General features: G+C 41.2%; 1 protein-coding gene across 1 annotated transcript; it reads right to left on the reverse strand.

Annotated features, from left to right (window-relative positions):
* Nucleotides 1-67: 67 nt before the first annotated feature.
* LOC115159389 (calcium-binding protein 7) lies at nucleotides 68-27,443 on the reverse strand. Its single transcript, XM_075074250.1, is given in 6 exon segments — nucleotides 68-630; nucleotides 3,559-3,685; nucleotides 3,687-3,707; nucleotides 4,418-4,530; nucleotides 4,666-4,809; nucleotides 26,249-27,443. Coding segments are annotated over 6 exon segments (645 nt in total). The 5' UTR covers nucleotides 26,364-27,443; the 3' UTR covers nucleotides 68-505.

Consider the following 27,443-nt stretch of genomic DNA (forward strand, 5'->3'; position numbering starts at 1 on the left):
CTTTATCCAGAGCAACTTACAGTAGTGAATGCATACGTTTCATACATATTTTTTCTCCGTACAGGTCCCCCGTGGGAATTGAACCCACAACCCTGGCGTTGCAAACACCATGCTCTACCAACTGAGCCACACGGGACCTAGTTGAATCAAAGAGATTGTATAATTGCTTAGTATTTGTTCTTTCTTTTTGTGTATCATACAGTGTGTTTGGTGACCTTCAGAACATCTCAAACATGGTGAAGGGTAAACAAGACATTTTGTTCCTCAGGTTCCTGGCCTATATCCATTTATCCAGTTGACAGTTTTGGTATCAGGGTGTTCAGTCTGTGTTTTGGCTCTAAATGGATCTCAGGACAGAATGGTCATTAAATATATGTCTCTGAAAAAAATTATATGCTCTCTCGGTTTCTTTCTATCAGTTCGATTTGTCTATGCTTAGTCACTGGGTTGAGTGTGAAAGGATAAAAAAGGAAACAATCCTTCTGGTAGTAGAGGACAGGGCTTTCTACTTCATACCTCTACGAAGCATCTGGTTAGCTGCAATAAGCATTACGCTGATGATAAATGCAAAGGCGAAGGCACAAATCAGGCTCTTCCGCACACATGTGTGCTTCTGTTGTGTTGGGCTGGCTGTGAAGATAGAGAGAACGTCAGAGAGAGTTATATACTGTATATAGATAGAGAGAAGGTCAGAGCAAGAAAACAACAGAGACAGATATGTACAGTTGAAGTCGGAAGTTTACATACACTAGCCAAATACATTTAAACTCAGTTTTTTACAATTGCTGACATTTAATCCTAGTAAAAATGCCCTGTCTTAGGTCAGTTAGGATCACCACTTTATTTTAAGAGTGTGAAATATCAGAATAATAGTAGAGAGAATGATTTATTCCAGCTTTTATTTCTTTCATCACATTCTCAATGGGTCAGAAGTTTACATACACTCAATTAGTATTTGGTAGCATTGCCTTTAAATTGTTTATCTTGGGTCAAACGATTCGGGTAGCCTTCCACAAGCTTTCCACAATAAGTTGGGTGAATATTGGCCCATTCCTCCTGACAGAGCTGGTGTAACTGAGTCAGGTTTGTAGACCTCCTTGCTCGCACACACTTTTTCAAATCTGCCCACATATTTTCTATAGGATTGAAGTCAGGGCTTTGTGATGACAACTCCAATACCTTGACTTTGTTGTCCTTAAGCCACTTTGCCACAACTTTGGGTATGCTTGGGGTCATTGTCCATTTGGAAGACCCATTTGCGACCAAGCTTTAACATCCTGACTGATGTCTTGAGATGTTGCTTCAATATATCCACATAATTTTCCATCCTCATGATGCCATCTATTTTGTGAAGTGCACCAGACCCTCCTGCAGCAAAGTACCCCCACAACATGATGCTGCCTTTCCCGTGCTTCACGGTTGGGATGGTGTTCTTCGGCTTGCAAGCGTCCCCCTTTTTCCTCCAAACATAACAATGGTCATTACGGCCAAACAGTTCTATTTTTGTTTCATCAGACCAGAGGACATTCCTGCAAAAAGTACATTTCTCAAAAAAGTACAATCCTTGTCCCCATGTGCAGTTGCAAACCGTAGTCTGGCATTTTTATGGCGTTTAAAAAAAATACACTGCTCAAAAAAATAAAGGGAACACTAAAATAACACATCCTAGATCTGAATGAATGAAATAATCTTATTAAATACTTTTTTCTTTACATAGTTGAATGAGCTGACAACAAAATCACACAAAAATAATCAATGGAAAATCCAATTTATCAACCCATGGAGGTCTGAATTGGAGTCACACTCAAAATTAAAGTGGAAAACCACACTACAGGCTGATCCAACTTTGATGTAATGTCCTTAAAACAAGTCAAAATGAGCCCTCAGTAGTGTGTGTGGCCTCCACGTGCCTGTATGACTCCCTACAATGCCTGGGCATGCTCCTGATGAGGTGATGGATGGTCCCCTGAGGGATCTCCTCCCAGACCTGGACTAAAGCATCCGCCAACTCCTGGACAGTCTGTGGTGCAACGTGGCATTGGTGGATGGAGCGAGACATGATGTCCCAGATGTGCTCAATTGGATTCAGGTCTGGGGAACGGGCAGGCCAGTCCATAGCATCAATGCCTTCCTCTTGCAGGAACTGCTGACACACTCCAGCCACATAAGGTCTAGCATTGTCTTGCATTAGGAGGAACCCAGGGCCAACCGCACCAGCATATGGTCTCACAAGGGGTCTGAGGATCTCATCTCGGTACCTAATGGCAGTCAGGCTACCTCTGGCGAGCACATGGAGGGCTGTGAAGCCCCCCAAAGAAATGACACCCCACACCATGACTGAACCACCGCCCAAACCGGTCATGCTGGAGGATGTTGCAGGCAGCAGAACGTTTCTCCACGGCGTCTCCAGACCTCTGTCACGTCTGTCACATGTGCTCAGTGTGAACCTGCTTTCATCTGTGAAGAGCACAGGGCACCAGTGGCGAATTTGCCAATCTTGGTGTTCTCTGGCAAATGCCAAACATCCTGCACGGTGTTGGGCTGTAAGCACAACCCCCACCTGTGGACGTCGGGCCCTCCTACCACCCTCATGGAATCTGTTTCTGACCGTTTGAGCAGACACATGCACATTTGTGTCCTGCTGGAGGTCATTTTGCAGGGCTCTGGCAGTGCTCCTCTTGCTCCTCCTTGCACAAAGGCGGAGGGTAGCGGTCCTGCTGCTGGGTAGTTGCCCTTCTACGGCCTCCTCCACGTCTCCTGATGTACTGGCCTGTCTCCTGGTAGCGCCTCCATGCTCTGAACATTACGCTGACAGACACAGCAAACCTTCTTGCCACAGCTCGCATTGATGTGCCATCCTGGATGAGCTTGCACTACCTGAGCCACTTGTGTGGGTTGTAGACTCCGTCTCATGCTACCACTAGAGTGAAAGCACCGCCAGCATTCAAAAGTGACCAAAACATCAGCCAGGAAGCATAGGAACTGAGAAGTGGTCTATGGTCCCCCACCTGCAGAACCACTCCTTTATTGGGGGATGTCTTGCTAATTGCCTATAATTTCCACCTGTTGTCTATTCCATTTGCACAACAGCATGTGAAATGTATTGGTCAACCAGTGTTGCTTCCTAAGTGGACAGTTTGATTTCACAGAAGTGTGATTGACTTGGAGTTACATTGTGTTGTTTAAGTGTTCCTTTTATTTTTTTGAGCAGTATATATATATATATATATTATTATTTTTAAAATTATTATTCTGACATTTTACATTCTTAAAATAAAGTGGTGATCCTAACTGACCTAAGACAGGGATTTTTACTAGGATTAAATGTCAGGAATTGTTGAAAACTGAGTTTAAAGTATTTGGCTTAGGTGTATGTAAACTTCTGACTTCAACTGTAAGAGCAGCACAGCATTTGTTTATGGAAGTTTGTCCTGTCATTATCAGAGAATAAAGATCACACTAACCCTGATCGTTTGGTCAACTGTAAGCCGATTAAAAACACAACGAAGGGAAACTTACACTGGTCACAGTTTATTGATAGTGGTTGAAAACTCTTACTGTCAATGTCCACTTGGCACTCTTGACTGTCCAGGTGGCTCTCTTCGGTCATGATGATGTTCTCAATGTCTTTCATGGTTAGGTGGTCACAGAAGGTGTCATACAGTAGCCTCTTCAGCTCATCCACTTGTCAGCTTCGACATGTCACACTGGGGGACAGTACAGACACAAACACTTGAGCACAGGTGTCTGTCTGCATATCAATGTTTGAGCAAGGTTACACAGAGGAGCATTTCTATGTAAGACAATTAGAGGTGGTGCAAAGGTTTTTATCCCATCCCATCACCGACACAGTTGTGGTGAATACATTTCAAATAATGGATTATGTTATATCAGATTTCACATATTTCATTTAGGGAATCATCAATTTTGATTAGCTGAGCTTTTTAGATGTGAATTCTTTGTACTGCTACAACGTTTAAAATCATTGAACATCCCTCCTGACTATTATGACATCCAATGTAATGATTCATTCATCACAGTGATGAAGAATTTAAACGATAAAGCAACTAATAAAGTGTTTTGTTTTAATTGTCTGAACATGGCTCTGGAATAGACTCTCTCTCATGAATAAATTGAATAGAAATTTGAATCTCTGGGGAACGCTTGCAACGGCAATTAGGAATATAATACGTGATGTCATAACCACAGTGGAATTGCCCTCTCTTTAATGATTATTTAGCTCCTATCATGTTTTTATGGAAATTTTAATTAGACTGACTGTGGTTTATAATCACAAAAGCTTTGAAAGCCCTCAGGAAAATTATCTCACTCAATGAGGAAATATTAAGCCGTAATTAGCTCTGATAAAGAAAGAGGAGAAGGAGGTAGATGAGGGGGCTGATGGCAGATACCTTACCTTCCAAAATACAGAGTCAAAGTCCGCCCCATGGAACTTATCAGGCATCCCAGCAGCAACAAGTTTAGGTCCAAGCAGTGCAACAAATTCCTCGAAGTCAACCTGGCCATCACCTGCAGGGATAGGAGTGTGGATATTTAGTCCAACATGTTGGTCAGCCAGACACTTTTACACATGTAATGGAGCAAAGGCCTTATCTTGAATGATCTCAGTGAACAGCATTTAATTTGTGTGTGTTTGTGATTCACCATCCATGTCCAGCCTTTGGATAATAATCTCCAGCTCCACCTCATTGGGCATGTATCCCAGCGACCGCATAGCCACCCCCAACTCCTGCTTTGAGATGTATCCGTTTCCATCTCGGTCAAACACCTTGAAGGCCTCACGGATCTCTGTGGAGAAATGAAGGAACAAAACTCAGATAGGAGAATTGAGACTTGTCTGACATTCTAATGCACTGATAATGGGAAGTTCAGATTTCCCCACCACACAACATAGCTGTCCTGACCTTTCAAACTACCCACAGATAACTGTTAATAATGCTCAAACTTAGAGTTAGTTGCAGCTAGTTGGCTGATATTTTTATTGCTCAGCTGAATTTGTAGAGCTTTAAATCTCTGAGTGTGTATTTGAATCAAACAGCAGAGGAGACTGAAGTTTTGCATATTTGATGCCAACTGTACCTTTTTCACTTCAAACAGAATACTTTAGCACATGATGAGAGGCTACAAGCCTATTAGTAGTAGCTAGGGTGTTTGGAATAGTTTCCATACCAGATCTTGGAGGAAATAAACAAAATCCTCATCAAAATTGTAAAGGGCTTTATAAGTTTGTTTAGATCAGGTGTGAAATATCCTTGACCTGGAGTTTAGCTAGATACAGTGCATCACTATTGAGAAATGTGTGCATAAGAAGATCACAAAAAAAGGCTGAGCCTGGGCAGGACAGGGAAACACAACAGATAATAAGGTGAGGGCCTTCCAGAATCAGCAAGTACCAAGTGAGCAAATTATTTTTTATTTTATTTTATTTCACCTTTATTTAACCAGGTAGGCCAGTTGAGATCAAGTTTTCATTTACAACTGCAACCTGGCCAAGATAAAGCAAAGCAGTATGACAAAAAACAACAACACAGAGTTACACATAAACAATCGTACGGTCAATAACACAATAGAAACATCTATGTACAGTGTGTGCAAATGTAGAAGAGTAGGAGGTAGGCAATAAATAGACCAAAGAGGCAAAATAATTACAATTTAGCATTAACACTGGAGTGATAGATGTGCAGATGATGATGTGCAAGTAGAGATACTGGGGTGCAAAAGAGCAAGAGGGTAAGTAATAATATGTGGATGAGGTAGTTGGGTGTGCTATTTACAGATTGGCTGTGTACAGGTAGAGTGATCGCTAAGCTGCTGTGACAGCTGATGCTTAAAGTTAGAGAGGGAGATATAAGACTCCAGCTTCAGAGATCTTGCAATTCGTTCCAGTCATTGGCAGCAGAGAACTGGAAGGAAGGCGGCCAAAGGAAGTGTTAGCTTTGGGAATGACCAGTGAAATATACCTGCTGGAGCGCGTGCTACAGGTGGGTGTTGCTATGGTGACCAGTGAGCTGAGATAAGGCGGGGCTTTACCTAGCAGAGACTTATAGATGACCTGGGAGCCAGTGGGTTTGGTGACGAATATGTAGTGAGGGCCAGCCAATGAGAGCCTACAGGTCACGGTGGTGGGTAGTATATGGGGCTTTGGTGACAAAATGGATGGCATTTTGAGAATGACGCAAATATTAATTTCCACAAAGTTTGCTGCTTCAGTGTCTTTAGATATTTTTGTCAGATGTTACTATGTAATACTGAAGTATAATTACAAGCATTTCATAAGTGTCAAAGGCTTTTATTGACAGTTACATGAAGTTGATGCAAAGAGTCAATATTTGCAGTGTTGACCCTTCTTTTTCAAGACCTCTGCAATCTGCCCTGGCATGCTCTCAATTAACTTCTGGGCCACATGCTGACTGATGGCAGACCATTCTTGCATAATCAATGCTTGGAGTTTGTCAGAATTTGTGGGGTTTTGTTTGTCCACCCGCCTCTTGAGGATTGACCACAAATTCTCCAATGGGATTAAGGTCTGGGGAGTTTCCTGGCCATGGACCCAAAATATCAATGTTTGTTCCCCGAGCCACTTAGTTATCACTTTTGCCTTATGGCAAGGTTCTCCATCATGCTGGAAAAGGCATTGTTCGTCACCAAACTGTTTCTGGATGGTTTGGGAGAAGTTGCTAAACGGAGGATGTGTTGGTACCTTTCTTTATTCATGGCTGTGTTCTTAGGCAAAATTGTGAGTGAGTCCACTCCCTTGGCTGAGAAGCAACCCCACACCTGCATTACTTGCCTGTTTGGGGTTTTAGGCTGGGTTTCTGTACAGCACTTTGAGATATCAGCTGATGTAAGAAGGGCTATATAAATAAATTCGATTTGATTTGATTGATTTAGAAGCACGGTGTACAAGGTGTAGAAGCATACATTCATATCAGATTTCAGCACACCAAAACTTAAACAATACTGTGCTCAAATGAGGTATACAAATTAAATCAAAATGCTATACTAAACCTGTACACAATCCATGCAAATGTGCGTAGGCTGTTTCCCCCTCAACTTGTGCCAATTTAAATCCACATTTGTTGGCAAATAAGCCTTCTAGTGCAAAATAGGTTTTAAATATTGCAGTTACTTAATTTTAACAAGACTCAACGGGTTTTGAAAACGACAAACTGCAAAGTGGAGCATGTGTTTCGAAGAACTGGTTCCTATATTCCCCCTGCTGAGTGCATAATCCAGGTTATTTAGACAGTAACACAATTGTATGTTTACTGTGAAACAATGAGCAACTGAGTGGCCATAGGCCATTTATATTTAGTGAGCTTAGACAAAGTCCGAAGGATTTGGCTAGTGGGATCTAGCATCACATACCTCCACAGCATCCACTATAAAACATGCATGGGGTCTGAATTACAATATAGTGAAGTAATTAGACACCACAAACTCAGTTCCATTGACAGGAGAATGGAAATAGTAATAGTAATAGCATGCAAACGAATTAGTCGAGACTCCCATTACTTTACATTTACATTTACATTTAAGTCATTTAGCAGACGCTCTTATCCAGAGCGACTTACAAATTAGTGCATTCACCTTATGATATCCAGTGGAACAACCACTTTACAATAGTACATCTATATCTTTTTTTGGGGGGGGGGTAGAAGGATTACTTTATCCTATCCCAGGTATTCCTTAAAGAGGTGGGGTTTCAGGTTGTCTCGGAAGGTGGTGATTGACTCCGCTGTCCTGGCGTCGTGAGGGAGCTTGTTCCACCATTGGGGTGCCAGAGCAGCGAACAGTTTTGACTGGGCTGAGCGGAGGAACTGTGCTTCCACAGAGGTAGGGGTCCCAGCAGGCCAGAGGTGGATGAACGCAGTGCCCTTGTTTGGGTGTATAGGGACTGATCAGAGCCTGAAGGGTACGGAGGTGCCGTTCCCCCTCACAGCTCCGTAGGCAAGCACCATGGTCTTGTAGCAGATGCGAGCTTCAACTGGAAGCCGAGTGGAGTGTGCGAAGGAGCGGGGTGACGTGAGAGAACTTGGGAAGGTTGAACACCAGGGGCTCTGCGTTCTGGATGAGTTGTAGGGGTTTAATGGCACAGGCAGGGAGCCCAGCCCAACAGCGAGTTCCAGTAATCCAGACGGAGATGACAAGTGCCTGGATTAGGACCTGCACCGCTTCCCGTGTAAGGCAGGGTCGTACTCTGCGAATTTAGTTGTTATGAATACTTTGAGCACTTGCATTCATGTGTTTAACCTTCTGTTAAATGTTTGCAATTGATAAAAGGCATATCGGAAACTCTTTTGTGTACTGAGGACTGAAACTAAATGTGTCTGTGTGTCCCTAACCATAGGCAGAGCGCCACTATTCTGCGGCCAGGGTCAGCCTGACCTTACTGCTCTGGGACACAACAGCAGGATCAAGACAAATCACACGTTACAATTACAGTAAGTGCTTTTATAGCAAACTGTTATGCTTCCCAGAAAGCACATCAAAGGAAAACTATGATTAAGGATTTCTATAACAGTCAAATCAATGAGTAAGTTGTTTTGATAGCTATTGTTCAGTCTTCACATCCTATGTATGATGGAGATGAATATGCCATTGCCAAGGTTATCTTTTTCCGTACACTCTTAGAAAGAAAGGTGATATCTACAACCTAAAACGGTTCTTTGATTGTCCCATAGAAGAACCCTTTGAAGAACACTTTTTGGTTCCAGGTGTAACCGGTGTGAAATGGCTAGCTAGTTAGTGGGTGGTGCGCGCTAATAGCGTTTTCAATCGGTGACGTCACTCACTCTGAGGCCTTTAAGTAGTTGTTTCCCTTGCTCTCCAAGGGCTGCGGATTTTGTGGGAGCGATAGGTAAACAATGCTTTGAGGGTGTCAGTTGGTGATGTTTTCTTTTCTTTTTTATTTTACCTTTGTTTAACCAGGTAGGCAAGTGAGAACAAGTTCTCATTTACAACTGCGACCTGGCCAAGATAAAGCAAAGCAGTTCGACACATACAACAACACAGAGTTACAAATGGAGTAAAACAAACATACAGTCAATAATACAGTACAAAAACAAGTCTATATACAATGTGAGCAAATTAGGTGAGATAAGGGAGGTAAATGCAATAAAAAGGCCCACGGTGGCGAAGTAAATACAATATAGCAATTAAAAAACACTGGAATTGTAGATTTGCAGTAGGTGAATGTGCAAAGTAGAAATACTGGGTGTGCAAGGGAGCAAAATAAATAAATAAATACAGTAGGGGATGAAGTAATTGTTTGGGCTATTTATAGATGGGCTATGTACAGGTGCAGTGATCTGTGAGCTGCTCTGACAACTGGTGCTTAAAGCTGGTGAGGGAGATAAGTGTTTCCAGTTTCAAGAGATTTTTGTAGTTCGTTCCAGTCATTGGCAGCAGAGAACTGGAAGGAGAGGCGGCAAAGGAGGAATTGGCCCAGGGGTGACCAGTGAAATACACCTGCTGGAGCGCGTACTATGGGTGGGTGCTGCTTTGGTGATCAGCGAGCTGAGATAAGGCGAGACTTTTCCTACCAGGGTCTTGTAGATGACCTGGAACCAGTGGGTTTGGCGATGAGTATGAAGCGAGGGCCAGCCAACGAGAGCGTACAGGTCACAGTGGTGGGTAGTATATGGGGCTTTGGTGACAAAACGGATGGCACTGTGATAGACTGCATCCAATTTGTTGAGTAGGGTGTTGGTGGCTATTTTGTAAATGACATCACCGAAGTCGAGGATCGGTAGGATGGTCAGTTTTACGAGGGCATGTTTGGCAGCATGAGTGAAGGATGCTTTGTTGCGAAATAGGAAGCCAATTCTAGATTTAACTTTGGATTGGAGATGTTTGATGTGAGTCTGGAAGGAGAGTTTACAGTCTAACCAGACACCTAGGTGTTTGTAGTTGTCCACATATTCTAAGTCAGAACCGTCCAGACTAGTGATGCTGGGCGGGCGGGCAGGTGTAGGCAGCGATCGGTTGAAGAGCATGCATTTAGTTTTACTTGTATTTAGGAGCAGTTGGAGGCTACGGAAGGAGAGTTGTATTGAAGCTAGCATTGAAGCTCTTCTGGAGGGTAGTTACACAGTGTCCAAAGAAGAGCCGAAGTATACAGAATGGTGTCATCTGCGTAGAGGTGGATCAGAGACTCACCAGCAGCAAGAGCGACATCATTGATGTAAACAGAGAAAAGAGTTGGCCCAAGAATTGAACCCTGTGGCACCCCCATAGAGACTGCCAGAGGCCCAGACAACAGGCCCTCCGATTTGACACACTGAACTCTATTGGAAAAGTAGTTGGTGAACCAGGCGAGGCAATCATTTGAGAAACCGAGGCTGTTGAGTCTGCTGATGAGGATGTGGTGATTGACAGAGTCGAAAGCCTTGGCCAGGTCAATGAATACGGCTGCACAGTATTGTTTCTTATCGATGGTGGTTATGATATCATTTAGGACCTTGAGCGTGGCTGAGGTGCTCCCATGACCAGCTCGGAAACCTGATTGCATAGTGGAGAAGGTATGGTGGGATTCGAAATGGTTGGTTATCTGTTGTTAACTTGGCTTTCGAAGACCTTAGAAAGGCAGGGTAGGAAAGATATAGGTCTGTAGCAGTTAGGGTCTAGAGTGTCTCCCCCTTTGAAGAAGGGAATGACCGCAGCTGCTTTCCAATCTTTGGGGAATCTCAGACGACACGAAAGAGAGGTTGAACAAGCTAGTAATAGGGGTTGCCAACAATTTCGGCAGATAATTTTAGAAAGAAAGGGTCCAGATTGCAGAGGGTTCCTGGTTCGAGCCCGGGTAGTGGCGAGGAGAGGGACGGAAGCAAACTGTTACACAGATAGAGCCCTTTTGGGTCTGGATAAAAGTCTTTTGGGTTCCATGTAAAACCCTTTCCCAGAAAATTCTTCATGAAACCGAAAAAGAGTTCTACCTGGAACCAAAAAGGGTTCTACCTGGAACCAAAAAGGATTCAGGCTCAGGTGGAACTATTTTTGGTTCCAGGTAGAACTATTTTTGATTCCATGTAAAACCCTTTCCACAAAGAATTCTTCATGAAACCCAAAAGAGTTCTACCTGGAACGAAAAAGGGTTCTACCTGGAACCAAAAACAGTTCCACCTGAGCCTGAATCCTTTTTGGTTCCAGGTAGAACTCCTTTGGGTTCCATGTAAAACCCTTTCCTACAGAAAATTCTACATGAAACCCAAAAGGGTTTCTACCTGGAACCAAAACAGTTCCACATAGAACCAAAAAGGGTTCTAACTGGAACAAAAAAGGGTTATTCTATGGGGACAGCCGAGTGTACAAAGTAGTTTTATGGATTTCTCTTCTCTTGGCTGTATAAGGAAGGTTGACACAAATACCAGGGCCTCATGTAATTAACAGTTTTGCGATAATAATGAGGTTTTCACCACATACAATGACAGAGATAGGCAGTTAAAACAATAAAAGGAGTGGCTCAATAGCTTACGTTGACAGTCCTTTGCCAATAAAATCCTTGTTTAGTGTGTTCTCTTGGAAGCAGACAGCTAGGCTGATGTTTGTTTATTCTTCATCTCCCTCCTGCGTGGCTCTGTTTGTTGGCTCTGTTTGATCTGCTGTCAGGTTATCACCTTTGTCTTTCCTTCATCATCTCACTGAAAGAGAGATCCTCCTCCTCCTCCTCCTCCTCCTCCTCCTCCTCCTCCATCACAAGTCTCACATAACCCTATTTGTGATTTCAAGTCTTTGCATCAGTCAGACAGACATCCCATGAGCTCTAACAGAGAGATGGGGTCACGTCGCCCTGGGCCATCAGACATCATTCAGCCCTGCTCAATGCCTCACAACAATAATAGCAACCAATGTCCTACTTCCACCTGACCAATGGTGTGATTGAACAATTGTCTCATAGCTCATATAGTGCCAACTCTTGTTTTCTTTTACTTGTTGAGATATGATGCCATCAGACTGACAAATGCAACAACCCTTGGAGTGTTGTGGCTGTAGAGACAGTCACCAGTGACTGACTGTTATGTGGGTAGCAATAAATCACTTATTTTAGTTTATACTTCTTTACTATTTCAGCACAGCCTCACTGATATACACATATCTTGATATGTTCATTGACAAATACTGAATATAAAGGTATAATTTTTGCTAGCAAGGTGACCTTGGCTCTTGTCAGATATGATTTCTGAATGAGTTATTAATGAGTGAGAGAGGTTGAGGGTCATAGATTCTTGACTAGGACCACCTTCTTGGAAAATGAGTTTGTCTTAGTTCTTCATTAAATGTCAAGGGTATGGCCACCGCATTGGTCCTGTTCCAAGAAGAGTTACACTTGAACGCCTTTTACGTTCCTTGGCATATCCTGATTTCATTTTTTTTTCTCTGTAACTTTGAAAGTCGGTCAAAACGTAATGTTTTTCCACAGTTAGCTTAAGCTGTAGAGGTATTGAGTTAAAGTTCATGGTCTGTTGCTTCAATAATGTAAAACGACAAAGTCTAGCTTGCTGCCTGCGCCTGTCAATTTTCTTCAAAGTCATTGCACAGCTGCAGATCATTGACTGGAGTTGAAGTCTCATGTCAACTATCATTATTAATGCTCACAGTACAAGTCTGATCTTTGGAATTGCGGACATCCTGAGCAGTGACAGCACTATGAATACGCACCAACCACATTCCATTATTGTATAATTAATTTACATTCAAAGTCAATTCCTCCATTTCCACCGGGAAGTCACTTGAAAAAGATTCCAATCTAGATATGTAGATATCTAGATATGTATTAAAATCTCCTCGATCAATCTGCTCTTTATTAAATAGAGCAGAAATAAACCATTTCTGGTGTAGCAAGCCCAGAAAGGGGATCTCGACAGGGGTCTGTCTGCACCGTTCCCCTTGAAAAAAAAGGTCACCTCTGAGCCTGAGCTCTAGGACAGTTTTTTTCTGCTCATCTGTCTCACTCGGCTTGTAGCTCTTGTATGGGTGATATAGCTGCATTCTGCACTGTCCCTAATGCTTTCCCAACCGATGACTAACGACAATGAAACCAAAATGAAAAAGAAATTGCTAGACTGTGCGGAGCCAACTGACTGATAATGGGGTTTATATGGTCGGCAAATATTTAAAAGCCTCTTTGGTGTGCATACATCTATCAAAGATTAAATTACTTTATTCACAGCCATCTCACTGTATTTGCTGAAGCTGGTGTCAGATATATATTTTTTAGAGACCTCCCACTGGGCACAAGCTGGTTGAATCAACATTTTTCAACATCATTTGTCATGTATTGTGACGTGTAAATCTACGTGAAAAATACATAGGATTTGTAAAAAGTAATCAATTGTTGTTTTTGAGGGTGAATTTCATCATGGCAACCACATTTCAACACAGACCATACTTTATATAGAATATGTTTGTCACGCATGATCTGTTTCAGTTGTCCTTGTGCTTGTCTCCACCCCCCTCCAGGTGTTGCCCATTTTCTCCAATATCCACTGGGTACTTATACCTGTGTTCTCTGTTTGTCTGTTGCCAGTTCGTTTGTTTCGTCAAGACTACCAGTGTTTTTCCCTTTGTTCCTGTCTATTGATTGTTCCTGGTTTTCCCGGTTTTGTCCTTTTCTGTCCGCCCTGACCCTGAGCTTGCCTGACGTCCTGTACCTTTGCCCCACTACTCTGGATTATCGACACTCTGCCTGCCTTGACTTGTCGTTTGCCTGCCCCTGTTGCTGTAATAAACATTGTTACTTCAACACAGTCTGCATTTGGGTCTTACCTGAAACGTGATAATGTTAAATTATTTGTACCTTTAAAATAACATCAGATCTTCAACTTTAAATCCACAAAAAATAAATATTTTTTAAATAGGCTGGGTGGGCAGCACCTTCTACTGGAGAATTAATCTACAGTGCCTTGCAAAAGTATTCACCCCCTGTCACGCTTGTCGTACTGATAGGACCAAGGCGCAGGGGGAATGTGTATGCTCATCTTCTTTATTTAGAAGAAAACCAAAACAAACACTTAATCAAAAACAACAACGAGAAACAGTCCTGTGAGGCACACAGCTACACATATGGAACAACTACCCACAAAAACCCATGGAAAAACACCCCTACTAAATAGGACCTTCAATTAGAGGCAACGAGGAACAGCTGCCTCCAATTGAAGGTCAAACCAATAAACTAAACATAGAAATAGAAAAACTAGAATGAACATAGAAATATACTAACATAGAACATTAACCAAATAAAAACCGAAACACATAAAACAAACACCCCCCTGCCACGTCCTGACCAAACTACAATAACAAATAACCTCTTTACTGGTCAGGACGTGACACCCCCCCTTGATATTTTTCCTATTTTGTTGCATTACAACCTGTAATTTAAATGTAGTTTTATTTGGATTTCATGTAATGGACATACACAATATAGTCCAAATTGGTGAAGTGACATGAAAAAAATATATAGTTAAAAAAAAAAGTGGTGCGTGCATATGTATTCAACTAATTTGCTATGAAGCCCCTAAATAAGATCTGGTGCACCCAATTACCTTCAAAAGTCATATAATTAGTTAAATAAAGACATCTCTCACATGATCTCAGTATATATACACCTGTTCTGAAAGGCCCCAGAGTCTGCAACACCACTAAACAAGGGGCACCACCAAGCAAGCAGCCCCATGAAGACCAAGGAGCTCTCCAAACAGGTCAGGGACAAAGTTGTGGAGAAGTACAGATCAGGGTTGGGTTATAAAAAAATATCAGAAACTTTGAACATTCCACAGAGCACCATTATTTAATTTTTTTTAAAATGTGGCACCACAACAAACCTGCCAAGAGAAGGCCACCCACCAAAACTCACGGACCATGCAAGGAGGGCATTAATCAGAGAGGCAACAAAGAGAGCAAAGATAACACTGAAGGAGCTGCAAAGCTCCACAGCTGAGATTGGAGCATCTGTCCATAGGACCACTTTAAGCCGTACACTCCACAGAGCTGGGCTTTATGGAAGAGTGGCCAGAAAAAAAGAGATTGCTTAAAGAAAAAATAAGCTAACATGTTTGGTGTTCACCAAAAGGCATGTGGGAGTCTCCCCAAACATATGGAAGAAGGTACTCTGGTAAGATGAGACTAAAATTGAGCTTTTTGGCCATCAAGGAAAACGCTATGTCTGGCGCAAACCCAACACCTCTCATCACCCCGAGAACATCGTCCCAAGAGTGAAGCATGGTGGTGGCAGCATCATGCTGTGGGGGTGTTTTTCATCGGAAGGGACTGGGAAACTGCTCAGAATTGAAGGAATGATGGATGGCGCTAAATACAGGGAAATTCTTGAGGGAAGCCTGTTTCAGTCTTCAAGAGATTTGAGACTGGGACAGAGGTTCACCTTCCAGCAGGATAATGACCCTAAGCATACTGCTAAAACAACACTCGATTGGTTTAAGGGGAAATATTTAAATGTCTTGGAATGGCCTAGTCAAAGCCCAGACCTCAATCCAATTGTGAATCTGTGGTATGACTTAAAGATTGCTGTACACCAGCGGAACTCATCCAACTTGAAGGAGCTGGAGCAGTTTTGCCTTGAAGAATGGGCAAAAATCCCAGTGGCTAGAAGTGCCAAGCTTATAGAGACATACCCCAAGAGACTTGCAGCTGTAATTGCTGCAAAGGGTGGCTCTACAAAGTATTCTTTGGGGGTTGAATAGTTATGCACACTCACGTTTTCTGTTTTTTTTTGTCTTATTTCTTGTTTGTTTCACAATTAAAAATGATTAGCTTCTTCAAAGTCGTAGGCATGTTGTGTAAATCAAATGATACAACCCCCCCAAAAAATCTATTTTAATTTCAGGTTGTAAGGCAACAAAACAGGAAAAATACCAAGGGGGTGAATACTTTCGCAAGCCACTGTATCTACAGCTACCATTTAGTCTCCCATCCAGGGTTTTATCCAAGAACAGCCTTGCTTATTTTTCACTGTCTATTACCAATGTGCTATTGTGAAAATAATTGTTGAGAGATCTCCATTCCAACTAAATAGATTCACTGTTGCTATCAAAGTCATTCCAAAGGGTAGGTTCAACATAATAAATTAAATGTGACCGACCATACTTTCTCACTCATACAGTATATCATCAATGATGCTATTTAGGCCTATATAGCAATTGCAGTCATCCACAACTATTCAGCTAGATTAAACCCAGAATTCAACAAAAAATAGACAATACAATGGGCCTAGGGTTTCAAGCTCTGGTTAATTTCAGATTAAAATAAAAGTTAAAGAATGGGATTAAGCCAGTGTCTCAGATGGAACTATCCAAGCAGTAGATACATCTCCTTTAAATGTTGATATTTGGTTGAGTTGTCAACCAAACACAATTCAATCTTACTTTTCTAATACAGTAATAGCCTAAAGTTAAGGCTATCTTGCAAACTAATTTAACATTCAACCTGAAAATGAGTAACACATCCATGGCCACATTTAGAGGTTACTGTAACTTAAAATGTCTTATGTAATCTTGTAAATGTGAGTAAGGGTCTTAATACAGCTGTGTGCATGTTTAACCTGTTGAGTATAGGGGGCAGTATTTTCACGGCCGGATGAAAAACGTACCCAAATTAAACTGCCTACTACTCTGGCCCAGAAACTAGAATATGCATATTATTAGTAGATTTGGATAGAAAACACTCTGAAGTTTCTAAAACTGTTTGAATGAGTTCTGTGAGTATAACCTGAGAAAAATCCAACCAGGAAGTGGGAAATCTGAGAATTGTAGTTCTTCTTTTGAATCCCTATCGAAACTACAGTGTCTGTGGGGTCACGTTGCACTTCCTAAGGATTCCATTGGCTGTCAACAGCCTTTAGAAAGTTTTTTCATCCTTCTCCTGTTACTGGGCAGAGAATAGTAGCTCAGTCAATGAGTGGACTGCCTGAGGATAAAGGGCTTGGTGATGCGCGAGCCTGCGAGCGCGCCGTTCCTTATTTTTCTCCTGGAATGAATACGCTATTGTCCGGTTGGAATATTATCGCATTTTTACGTAAAAAATACCCTAAAGATTGATTGTAAACAAGATTTGACATGTTTCTACAAACGGTAATGGAACTATTTGACTTTTCGTCTCTGGTACTGCGCTCACGCGTTATGCCTTTGGATAGTGATCTGAATGCACAAACAAAACGGAGGTATTTGGACATAAATATGGAGTATTTTGAACAAAAGGAACATTTCTTGTGGAAGTACGAGTCCTCGGAGTGCATTCTGACAAAGATCAGCAAAGGTAAGAGAATATTTATAATACTAATTCAGAGTTTTGTTGATGCCAGAACTTGGCGGGTAGCTGTATAGCTTGCTTCGATGGCTGAGCTATGTACTCAGAATATTGAATAATGTTATTTTGAAATCTGACAAAGCGGTTGCGTCAAGGAGTAGTGTATCTATAATTCTTTCAATAGCTGTTGTAAATTTTATCAACGTTTATGATGAGTATTTTTGTAAATTGATGTGCACATTCACCGGTGGTTTTGGTGGGAATACATTTTCTGAACATCATGCGCCAATGTAAAATGCTGTTTTTGGATATAAATATGAACTTTATCGAGCAAAACATACATGTATTGTATAACATGAAGTCCTATGAGTGCCATCTGATGAAGATCATCAAAGGTTAGTGAATATTTTAGCTGTACTTTTGGTTTTTGTGATGCATGTCCTTGCTTGGAAAATGGCTGTGTAGTTTTTCTTGTGAAGTTTATGTCCTAACATAGTCTAAATTTATGCTTTCGCCGTAAAGCCTTTTTGAAATCGGACAATGTGGTTAGATTAACGAGAGTCTTATCTTTAAAATGGTGTAAAATAGTTGATTTTTTGAGACAATGAAATTATGAGATTTTTGCTGTTTTGTATTTCGCGCCATGCTATTTCACTGATTGTTGAATAGTGTGTCCCGCAGGTGGGACGCTAGCGTCCCACATAGCCCTGAGAAGTTTTAAGATAGCATGCATTGGTCATCACAGCTCTGTGGAGATTTTCACAATTGCTGTAATAATCTGCGCAGAATCTTGAATGGCATTGATCACTTGGACCATGTAAACTTTTAATGTAATCTCAACTGCAATCCAGGTCATTTGGTTCTGATATTAGATTAAGCACAGTGATAACAGAATCTGTTTTATAAATAAACAAAATAGCCGACATTGTTTTCCCATTTGAACTTTACTGTGCTTTTAATTTGTTGAAAGTGCAGTGATTGACGTTTGGGTTACAACTAAACTAAAAATCAGACATTGTTTTTCCATTGGAATTTGGTTGTGCTTTTAGATGGTTGAAAACATAGTGACAACACATTGGCAATTCAACAAACTTTTGGCTGTCTTTTTGAGTGGGTGAATATAGGTTGTAATCTCATTGAATAACGTTGCAACCAAATATTACCCAATTATCAACGTTGAAATGACGTGGTGTGCCCAGTGGGATGCTCATCCATTTCATGAGATTTCTCTATCTTTCAACAGGCATTTATTTTTACGATAATACAGCTGAACTCGCACTGTGACATTGGTTCTGCATTCAGTGAGGCTGCATCTAAGAGAGAGAGAGAGAGAGAGAGAGAGAGAGAGATAGAGAGAGAGAGAGAGAGAAGAGCCCTCCTCTTCAAATAGCTTACTGTAAGCCTAGAGCGCGCCAACAAATTATCACAATCTCCATTCCATCTTTGTTATGACTAATCCCGGGTTATCTCTTCAGGTTTACAGATACTACAAGAGACTAAGCTTCTTCTGATGTGCCATGGGAATTGCAGTACAAGCTGTCTGCTTAGATATAGCAGAGCTGGGCTCTTCACAGTGGTGGTGAGATAAGGTGAGGAAACCACCTCATAGTTCACAGTATTCTGGGACCCTGCAAATGAGAGGAAAAGCCTCACTGGTACTAATTTAAACTGCTGGTGAGTCCATTGGGACGCCACTGCTTACCATATGTCAACATTTGGCATAGGATTCCCCATTCTGGGAATTTACCCACCTACATACAGTAAGTGATCAGGGTAACAGTGTTTGATGAGAACAGCGCTATATACTACAGTGTTCTAGTTTGTTCAAACAATGCCATGCCATTTTGTTCTATAGCACTTAGAAAAGCGTGTAAATCTTGCTCAATAAAATATAATGCTGATGATTCTTTCTATTACAGATGGAAGATCTTAATTTGATCACTCTTTTGTTGCTGAGAGTTTTCCTGCAGATGAGCTTCGTTATTTACATAAATTCACTAAAACATGGTTATATTAACAGTTTTCCACTTTTCATGTAGCCTCATTTTGACCAGCTAATAGTTTAACCACCGATCAAGCAACATTATGGACTAAACGTTCAAATCCTGTTGCTGCAGGATTATTTTGCTGCGACGATACTGGTCAAATTAAGATCCTACACCTGTATGTATGCACTCTATTATATCCAGATTAGAGTCCAGTGTGTGTTCAACTGTGTGTTTGGTACTATGTGGGAATCAGCTTATGGGGGACTAGAGGTTTGTGGGTTTCTGTCAAATGTTAACATTGTATGAAATATAATAGTAGATTCATTGACTTGCAGATTTACAGATAGTAGAGTCAGAAGCCTCCGTCTCCTTTATATGAGGTGCTTACTGCAACCTCTTCCCATTTGTAACCATGCATGAAGATAGCTTTTGCATATAAAGTGGAAAGTGATCTGAGCCCTACTCCAATGCCTGGTGTCTGGGGGATTCTCTGACATGCTGTGATCTATAAATAATGTTTGCAGGCTCCGTCAGTTGTGCGTTGACAAACAGGAAGAGGGGTGGGGAGAGACCGAGACCTGGGACCTCACTCTAAGGAAGTCAGTGCTGTGTGGGCGAACCACCAATCTTATCTAGCTCGGGAGACATGTTCAAGTGCCACAACTGGCAGTTAAAAACACTTTCCTGACTATGCAATAGTTGTCGAGGTACACTTGAATTAACTGTGCAGTCTGATTATTTTGAGGAGTTGACACTTGTTTGTAAGGACTGGGGATTGGGAAGAATAATATAAAGTGCAATTCTCTTTAATCCCTATTCCCGTTTGTTTTCACTGATGAGGACTATAGTAGCACCTTCCCACTACATATTTAAAAACGTATTTTCAATATAATTTTTAAACGCATTATTTTGGTAAATGTTTTTTGTCATATAACAACTATAATAATTGTAATTTTGGTGAGAAAATGTAAATGTCACAATTGTCATATTAACACATTGCAGTGTTATCTTCAAGGAGCACGCAGGTTTTCATATTGGAACTTGGACAGTGCAGTATTACAGTGTAATCAGTCACAGCAGCCAGCCAGCCACCCAGCCAAAAACACAAGCCAATTATTTCAGGAAAAAAAGACAATTGGCTCCTGTGCAAATTTTATCAAGCCTTTCCCCTCATAATCAACCTGTCCTTTTTCCACCCCCCTGTCTGAATTTGGAAAGCTCACTGTGCCTGTTACATTGGATGATCCTCAATGAGTAAACAGCAGTCAAATGGCTTCCTCAATAAGTTAATGATTTGCTGCAGAGCTCTGCCTGCTGCACTGTCCTTTGGCTGGCACTCCACCTGCAACATATGGCATCTTGGGCATTTTTGTTTTGATCTAATTCTATAAGTTTGGCCCCGTCATGGTTGGTCTTTTGATAAGAGTCTCAGTCCCCCAACAGCTATTTTTTTCTCCATGCCAAATAAGTTGCTCAAAGCAATGATGGAATTTTAGGGCGAGACAGCTTGGCCAGATCTGGGGCCAGGGCGACCAACTAACAGCAGAAATAGAAATGTCATTATCCGTGTGAAAGACTCAGCCATATCTGATCTGACTGTCATCTCTATTTTTCTTCTTGTTGACTTTGCTCCAAAAACACTAGCCTTTTAAACAGATTTTGATTAGGGTGTTACAACAACAAAATCTCCACTCTCAACTTTCACGAAATGTATGAAAACACATTCTATTTCATGCAGGGCCTCGTTTGTGCCCGAGGCCATCTCCCTGGTTAATAGGAACATTAAGGGAGTCTGATGGACTATTCTAGAGATAATTTAGCCCTACAATTAATTAAGAACCGCGAATACCATTAACTTTTAATTTCTTAAATTGCACTATGCACCCTTAACTGATGCCTTAATAAGTGTTTCTATTTATTTTTTACACTGTCAGTGTGTGTTTGTCCTGTCTGAGGCACCCTGTCAGCCCGGAAGGAATTGCCCCTTGGGGATTAATAAAGTTGTGTTGTATTGTATTGTATGTGTATCTCATCATTGCTGGAACCACCCAACTGCCCTTTCAGACAGGAAGTATGCTACTATATTCAGGCAGTGTTTTGTTTTTTTACCCAATGCCAGATAGAGGATCTCTTCAATGATCCCTCTGCTGAGATGCAGCTGGCCACCAAAAGCCAGGGAGATTTTGTTGCTATGTGAACTTTAGAATCTGACTTTTTAAAATGAAAACGTCCCCTATGAATTTAACTACACAGACCATTCTTCCTGGAGTAGTAAATGAATAATAGTCTCGAGTTGTGATATTTGGTTGATCTCGTAACCCAGGACCAAATCTACTGTGGAAAACGAGGTTCTATATTACCCAAACCCATAGGTTCTCTATGGTTTGCAACCTCTATCGACAAACTGACGTCAACTAGAACAATGATGCATCAATGTCAATCAATCCCTAACTAAAGATTTGTATTATACTGTTGATTGATTTAATGTCTATGTATTTAGTTCACAAATCTCCACCATGAACCACTTGTTTTCAGAATTCACTATGTAGATTTTTTCATTATCATCTGGTGCTTCTAGGTAGCATTCACTCCTCCCTGCCCCATGTCATATTCTGCTGTCAATCATCAATGACCTTCAGAAAAGCAGCCAATGTCATGAATATATTCCCTTTTTATTGGCTACTGTGAGTCACATTCGTCATTAGCAGTCATCACAGATTGTGAGTTCCAATGCCATACCATGCAACACAGTGCACACATATGGACTGAAAGGCACAATGTCCTCTACTTCAGGGTCACGTCACGCTGGATTGTACTCTAATGACTGTTCTTTCCTTATAGTGTGAAAAAGTGAATAATTGCCAAATGTTTTTTTCTTCCATTTGAATTGTAAGTACTTTGTTCTCTATGATTCAGATCTGGAAAAGACAGACATACACAGGTTATATTCTGGAGTGTCGGCTCGTCTTTGCTACTTTATGTTCTCTCAGGAAATGCCGTTGGAATTATTTTTTTTTTTTATCCTGCTACACAGTTACACTTGGTGATATCATCTGTCTCCTGATTTTTACTCTATATATCCCTTCCCTGCAGCACCAATGCATTCATTATAAGTCATAACTTTAATTGAATTACCTCAGAAAGGTTATTAGAGTAGGCAGATAGATACACTCTGTGGATGCTGGGTGGCCTCCAAAGGAAATACTGTAACTTGGAGTGGGAAAAAGACAGGGGCTTCGATAAATAATGTATTTATCTGATTAATGGCGTTAATTGAGTGATTGCTGTTGAAATATATAATATCTGTAACATACACATGCTTACTCACAGTCTGAATCAACAATGTTTTGCAAGATACAGAAGATTGATACATCATGAATACTGAGTGAGAGCTATTCCATTTACTGCTAGACATAACAAAGATTTGGAAGATGTAGGTCCAACAAGTTTTCTGTGAAACAGGAGTATATGGAGTCACTATAAGTATCATTATGTGGGTGTTCTTGAATTACGGTGGCATTTGGGTCCTTTGCCTTTGCAACCATGAAGAACACTTTAAAATGACAAATAGTTACACATCATTTAGGGTTGCAAAGGGTTGGGAACTTTCCTGTTAATTTCCGGAATTTTTCCGGAATTTATTCATGGGAAGTTAAGCCCGGGAATTTGGGGAATTTTGCTTAAATTCATCAAAAAAAGTTAGCTTTAACAGTGAACCTTTTTTGTGGTATACACATAAGGCAATTCTAGGTCTTGTGGCATATTTTGGTTAAACTATCCCCAATTCAATGGAATTGCAACTCTCTGCATGCACAGTACATTCTTCCATCACATGTGCAGTGCACTCCTCCATCACATGTAATCAGCTGTAGGTGAGAGACATTTCACTGCAGTGGACATTTCACTACAGTGGACATTTCGATGCAGCTAATGTAGAAGGAAAACCTGTGTACATTTGCAAATATTGTGCCAAATCATATGTGAAGAATGCAACAAAGATACAGAATCATCTGGCCAAGTGCATTATGTTCCCTCAGCAATCACAACAAGCAACCTCTGACAAAAGTCCCTCTACTTCTATATGAGGTGAAAATGATGAATCAGACACCTTATCGATATCATCAGCTCATGGTCCTCCTGGAATCAGAGGTTTTTTGACTCAATGGAGGAACGTAGTCAGAGAAATGCTGATGAATGTCTTGCTCGAACTGTGTATGCAACTGGTTCACCGCTGATGCTCACAGGCAATGTGTATTGGAAGAGATTTCTGAATGTTCTTCGTCCAGCATACACCCCCAACCAGACATGCTTTATCTACTCATTTGCTGGATGCAGAGTTCAACAGAGTTCAAGTGAAGGTCAAGCAAATCATAGAGAAAGCAGACTGTATTGCAATCGTCTCTGATGGGTGGTCGAATGTTCGTGGGCAAGGAATAATTAACTACATCATCTCCACCCCTCAACCAGTATTCTACAAGGGCACAGACACAAGGGACAACAGACACACCGGTCTCTACATTGCAGATGAGCTGAAGGCAGTCATCAATGACCTTGGACCATAGAAGGTATTTGTGCTGGTGACAGAGACAATGCTGCGAACATGAAGGCTGCTTGGTCTAAAGTGGAGGAGTCCTACCCTCACATCACACCCATTGGCTGTGCTGCTCATGCATTGAATATGCTCCTCAAAGACATCATGGCACTGAAAACAATGGATACACTCTACAAGAGAGCCAATGAAATGGTTAGGTATCTGATGGGTCGTCAAGTTATAGCAACAATCTACCTCACCAAGCAAAGTGAGAAGAATAAGAGCACCACATTGAAGCTGCCCAGCAACACCTGTTTCGGGTGGTGTTGTCATCATGTTTGACAGTCTCCTGGAGGGGAAGGAGTCTCTCCAAGAAATGGCCATATCACAGTCTGCCGATATGGACAGCCCCATCAAGAGGATCCTCCTGGATGATGTATTTTGGGAGAGAGTGGTAAGCAGCCTGAAACTCCTGAAACCTATAGCAGTAGCCATTGCACTGTTTGAGGGAGACAATGCCATCCTGTCTGATGTTCAGACTCTGCTTGCAGATGTAAGAGAAGAAATCCCTACTGCCCTGCCCACTTCAATGTTGCTCCAAGCAGAGAAAACTGCAGTTCTGAAATACATCAAAAAGCGTGACGACTTCTGCCTGGAGCCCATACACGCCGCAGCAGACATGTTGGACCAAGTATGCTGGCAAGAGCATCCTGTCTGGTGCAGAGATCAACAAGGCCTATGGTGTCATCACTACCGTTTCTCGCCACCTTGGCCTGGATGAGGGCAAGGTTCTTGGCAGTCTGGTGAAATACACTTCCAAGCAAGGGCTTTGGGATTTTTTACATTTCTATCAGAGGGATTTAATCATTTGCAATTATGTCTACTTATGATAAGGTAAAAGGTTTATGTTTCTGTCTCCGTATGATATGGTAAATATATCCAATGCAAAAAACATCTAAATTTAAATGGTATTAATATTAATTTGCATATATTTCCGTTAATTCCCATATATTCCCGTTAATTCCCAGAGAAAGTTTCCACCTCTGAATATTCCCCAAAATGTGCAACCCTACACATCATACATTCTTTTTTTTATATTGAACAGTTTGTCAATGATAAAACATAATACAAGTTCTTTATATTGCAAAACATTATATTTATGCATTGTTTAAGGTACTTAGGCTAAGCTAATTGGCTTCTTCCAGTTGTGACATGTTTTGGGGGTTTAGAGATATCTATTATTTTGAATGCTAGAAAGTGAACAAAAGTATGTAATATATTGTGTAGATCAATAAAAACAAAGAAGGCTATTAAAAGTTGTATGTCATTGGTGTTAACGCCTTAAAATTCACTCATTACAAAGATATACAAGGACCATTCAAGCAACATTCAAACAAATATTGTCTAGCAATATTCAAGGCATACTTTTCCAAGCCTGTAAGCCTTGGAATAAATAATAGTTCATCATAGCACTCATTCAGATTGGCATGCCTACAGGAAAAAGGGTTAGAGAGGGGTATTCTAAAGGGTTCTTCGGCTGTCCCCATTGGAGAACCCTTTTTTCTTCCAGGTAGAACTCTTTTGAGTTCCATGTAGGGATCTCCAAAATGGTTCTACCTGGAACCTAAAAGGGTTTTTCAAACGGTTTCTCCGACCTATGGGGACGGCCAAAGAACCGTTTTAGGTTCTAAGTAGAACCTTTTGTTTTATAATTTTTTAAATCATTTTTATTTAACCATTATTTAACTAGGCAAGCCAGTTAAGAACAAATTCTTATTTACAATGACTAACTACCACGGCCAAACCCTAACCCGGACAACGCTGGGCCAACTGTGCTCCGCCCTATGGAACTCACAATTAAGGCCAATTGAGATAAAGCCTGGAAACGAACCAGGGTTTGTAGTGACGCCTCTAGCACTGAGATGCAGTGCCTTAGACCGCTGTGCATACATTCTCTTTGGTTTTAATTACTTTGCAGATGGTAGAACTACCATCAAAACAGATTATTAAGAACAATTACAAAAATGTTGTGCTAACTGATGTCTACCAACAATAAGTAAAATGTATCCACGCATGACTGTAAGTCGCTTTGGATAAAAACGTCTGGTAAATGGCATATGTTTATACCGCTATTTTAACAGCTGGGAACATACATGTTCGTTGTCTTCTGAACAAGTGAATGAGTCAAGACAAGTATGATAGAACATACTAGGGCAATCTGCGTGCATTTGAAGTTGTAATTGCTGCTCTTGTGTGAGACCATTGTGCTGTGCTAACATTTAGCCCCGTAGCTGTGGGGCGCTCTCCACGGTGCTGAACGGCTGAGATCGAGTGACTCATTGCGCCGTCAAGGCAAGGGTCATTTCCTTGACCTGGCTGTATCGATCCTCCACATGCAGAATGGATTTAGGCAAGACATGAAACAATAGATATAATAATCATGACTCACCTTCCACCTCATCCTCGGGCAGGTTAATGGGGGTCCGGTATGATAGGATATCTGGAATAGTGCAGTTTCCCTTGTACATGAACCTTGTGGTCCGCACTGGCATTCGCACTGGCATTTCTGCGAGGGAAAATCTGTGTCGCGATCTTCATATAGCTCACTGTAGTTTGCTGACCGAAACTTTGCTATAGTCCACTTTGGAGAACAACATTTTGCAACCGGAAAAAAGATCTATGTTCAGGTTCTGTCACTTGACCGTTATTGTTTTTTTGGTGTAGCCTGTTGAGAAAACAGCGGCGGAATCGAAGCTCGCGAAGTCCCGGACAAAGTGGCAGGTGTCTCTGCTATGTCTTCAATGCATGTAATGCCTATATATCAAGAGTGCTTGTGTAGCCTATATGTCACATCAACTTTGCATTACAATTACCGAAGGATATAAGTAGGCCTACTAGATATATTGCTGAAACTTTCTTTTTGGTCGTAATTCTATCTATTTTATTGTCTCAAATAAACCTAGCAAATATCTTTGTTACATCAAAACCAACTATTTTAATCCGCACATTGTAAGATATTTTATTCCGCATGTATGGGAATAAAATAATGATACAAAAATAGAAACTACAACTATATATATAAAAAAACGTGTCAACTACAAATCCAATTCGAGAGCAGTTTAAGTCTGCGCTGGCTTTGAAATGCATATCATTTCATATTTGTTAGACTGAAGACTTCTATTTTCTGTTTGATAGGATTAACATGAACAGATGTTTTTTTAAAGTCCTACAGGTCGTTGTTTTGTACAAGGTATGTATTGCCTTCCGTCTCCTCACACTTTCCTTTTCCGTTTCCTTTATCTTCACTTCTGAAGACCAGTCGATAAAACTGTAAGTAGCCTAACTAATAGCCCCCAAAAGCCTCTACCGGTAGCCTATTGTAGAGATTTTCGTCTGTAACGTTCTCATTGAAAATAAAACAAGAAGGAAAAAAAAGAAATAACATCAAAACTAAGAACTAGAGTTGTCAAAGTATTCAACTGTCAAGGGATTTCCTGGGCGACACACTGCGTCTTCAGATGGATCCTTGAGGTTGATCCTCCTCGAGCCGTCTGCTCTGCACACTGCCGTCTCATTTTGTTTTTCTCAGTCCAAGCTCCCCAAGCTTTTCTCTCCCCTCCAGTGATGACACCTCCTCCACCTCC

The sequence above is a fragment of the Salmo trutta genome, chromosome 23 (assembly GCF_901001165.1).
Source record: "Salmo trutta chromosome 23, fSalTru1.1, whole genome shotgun sequence".
Taxonomy (NCBI): Eukaryota; Metazoa; Chordata; class Actinopteri; order Salmoniformes; family Salmonidae; genus Salmo; species Salmo trutta.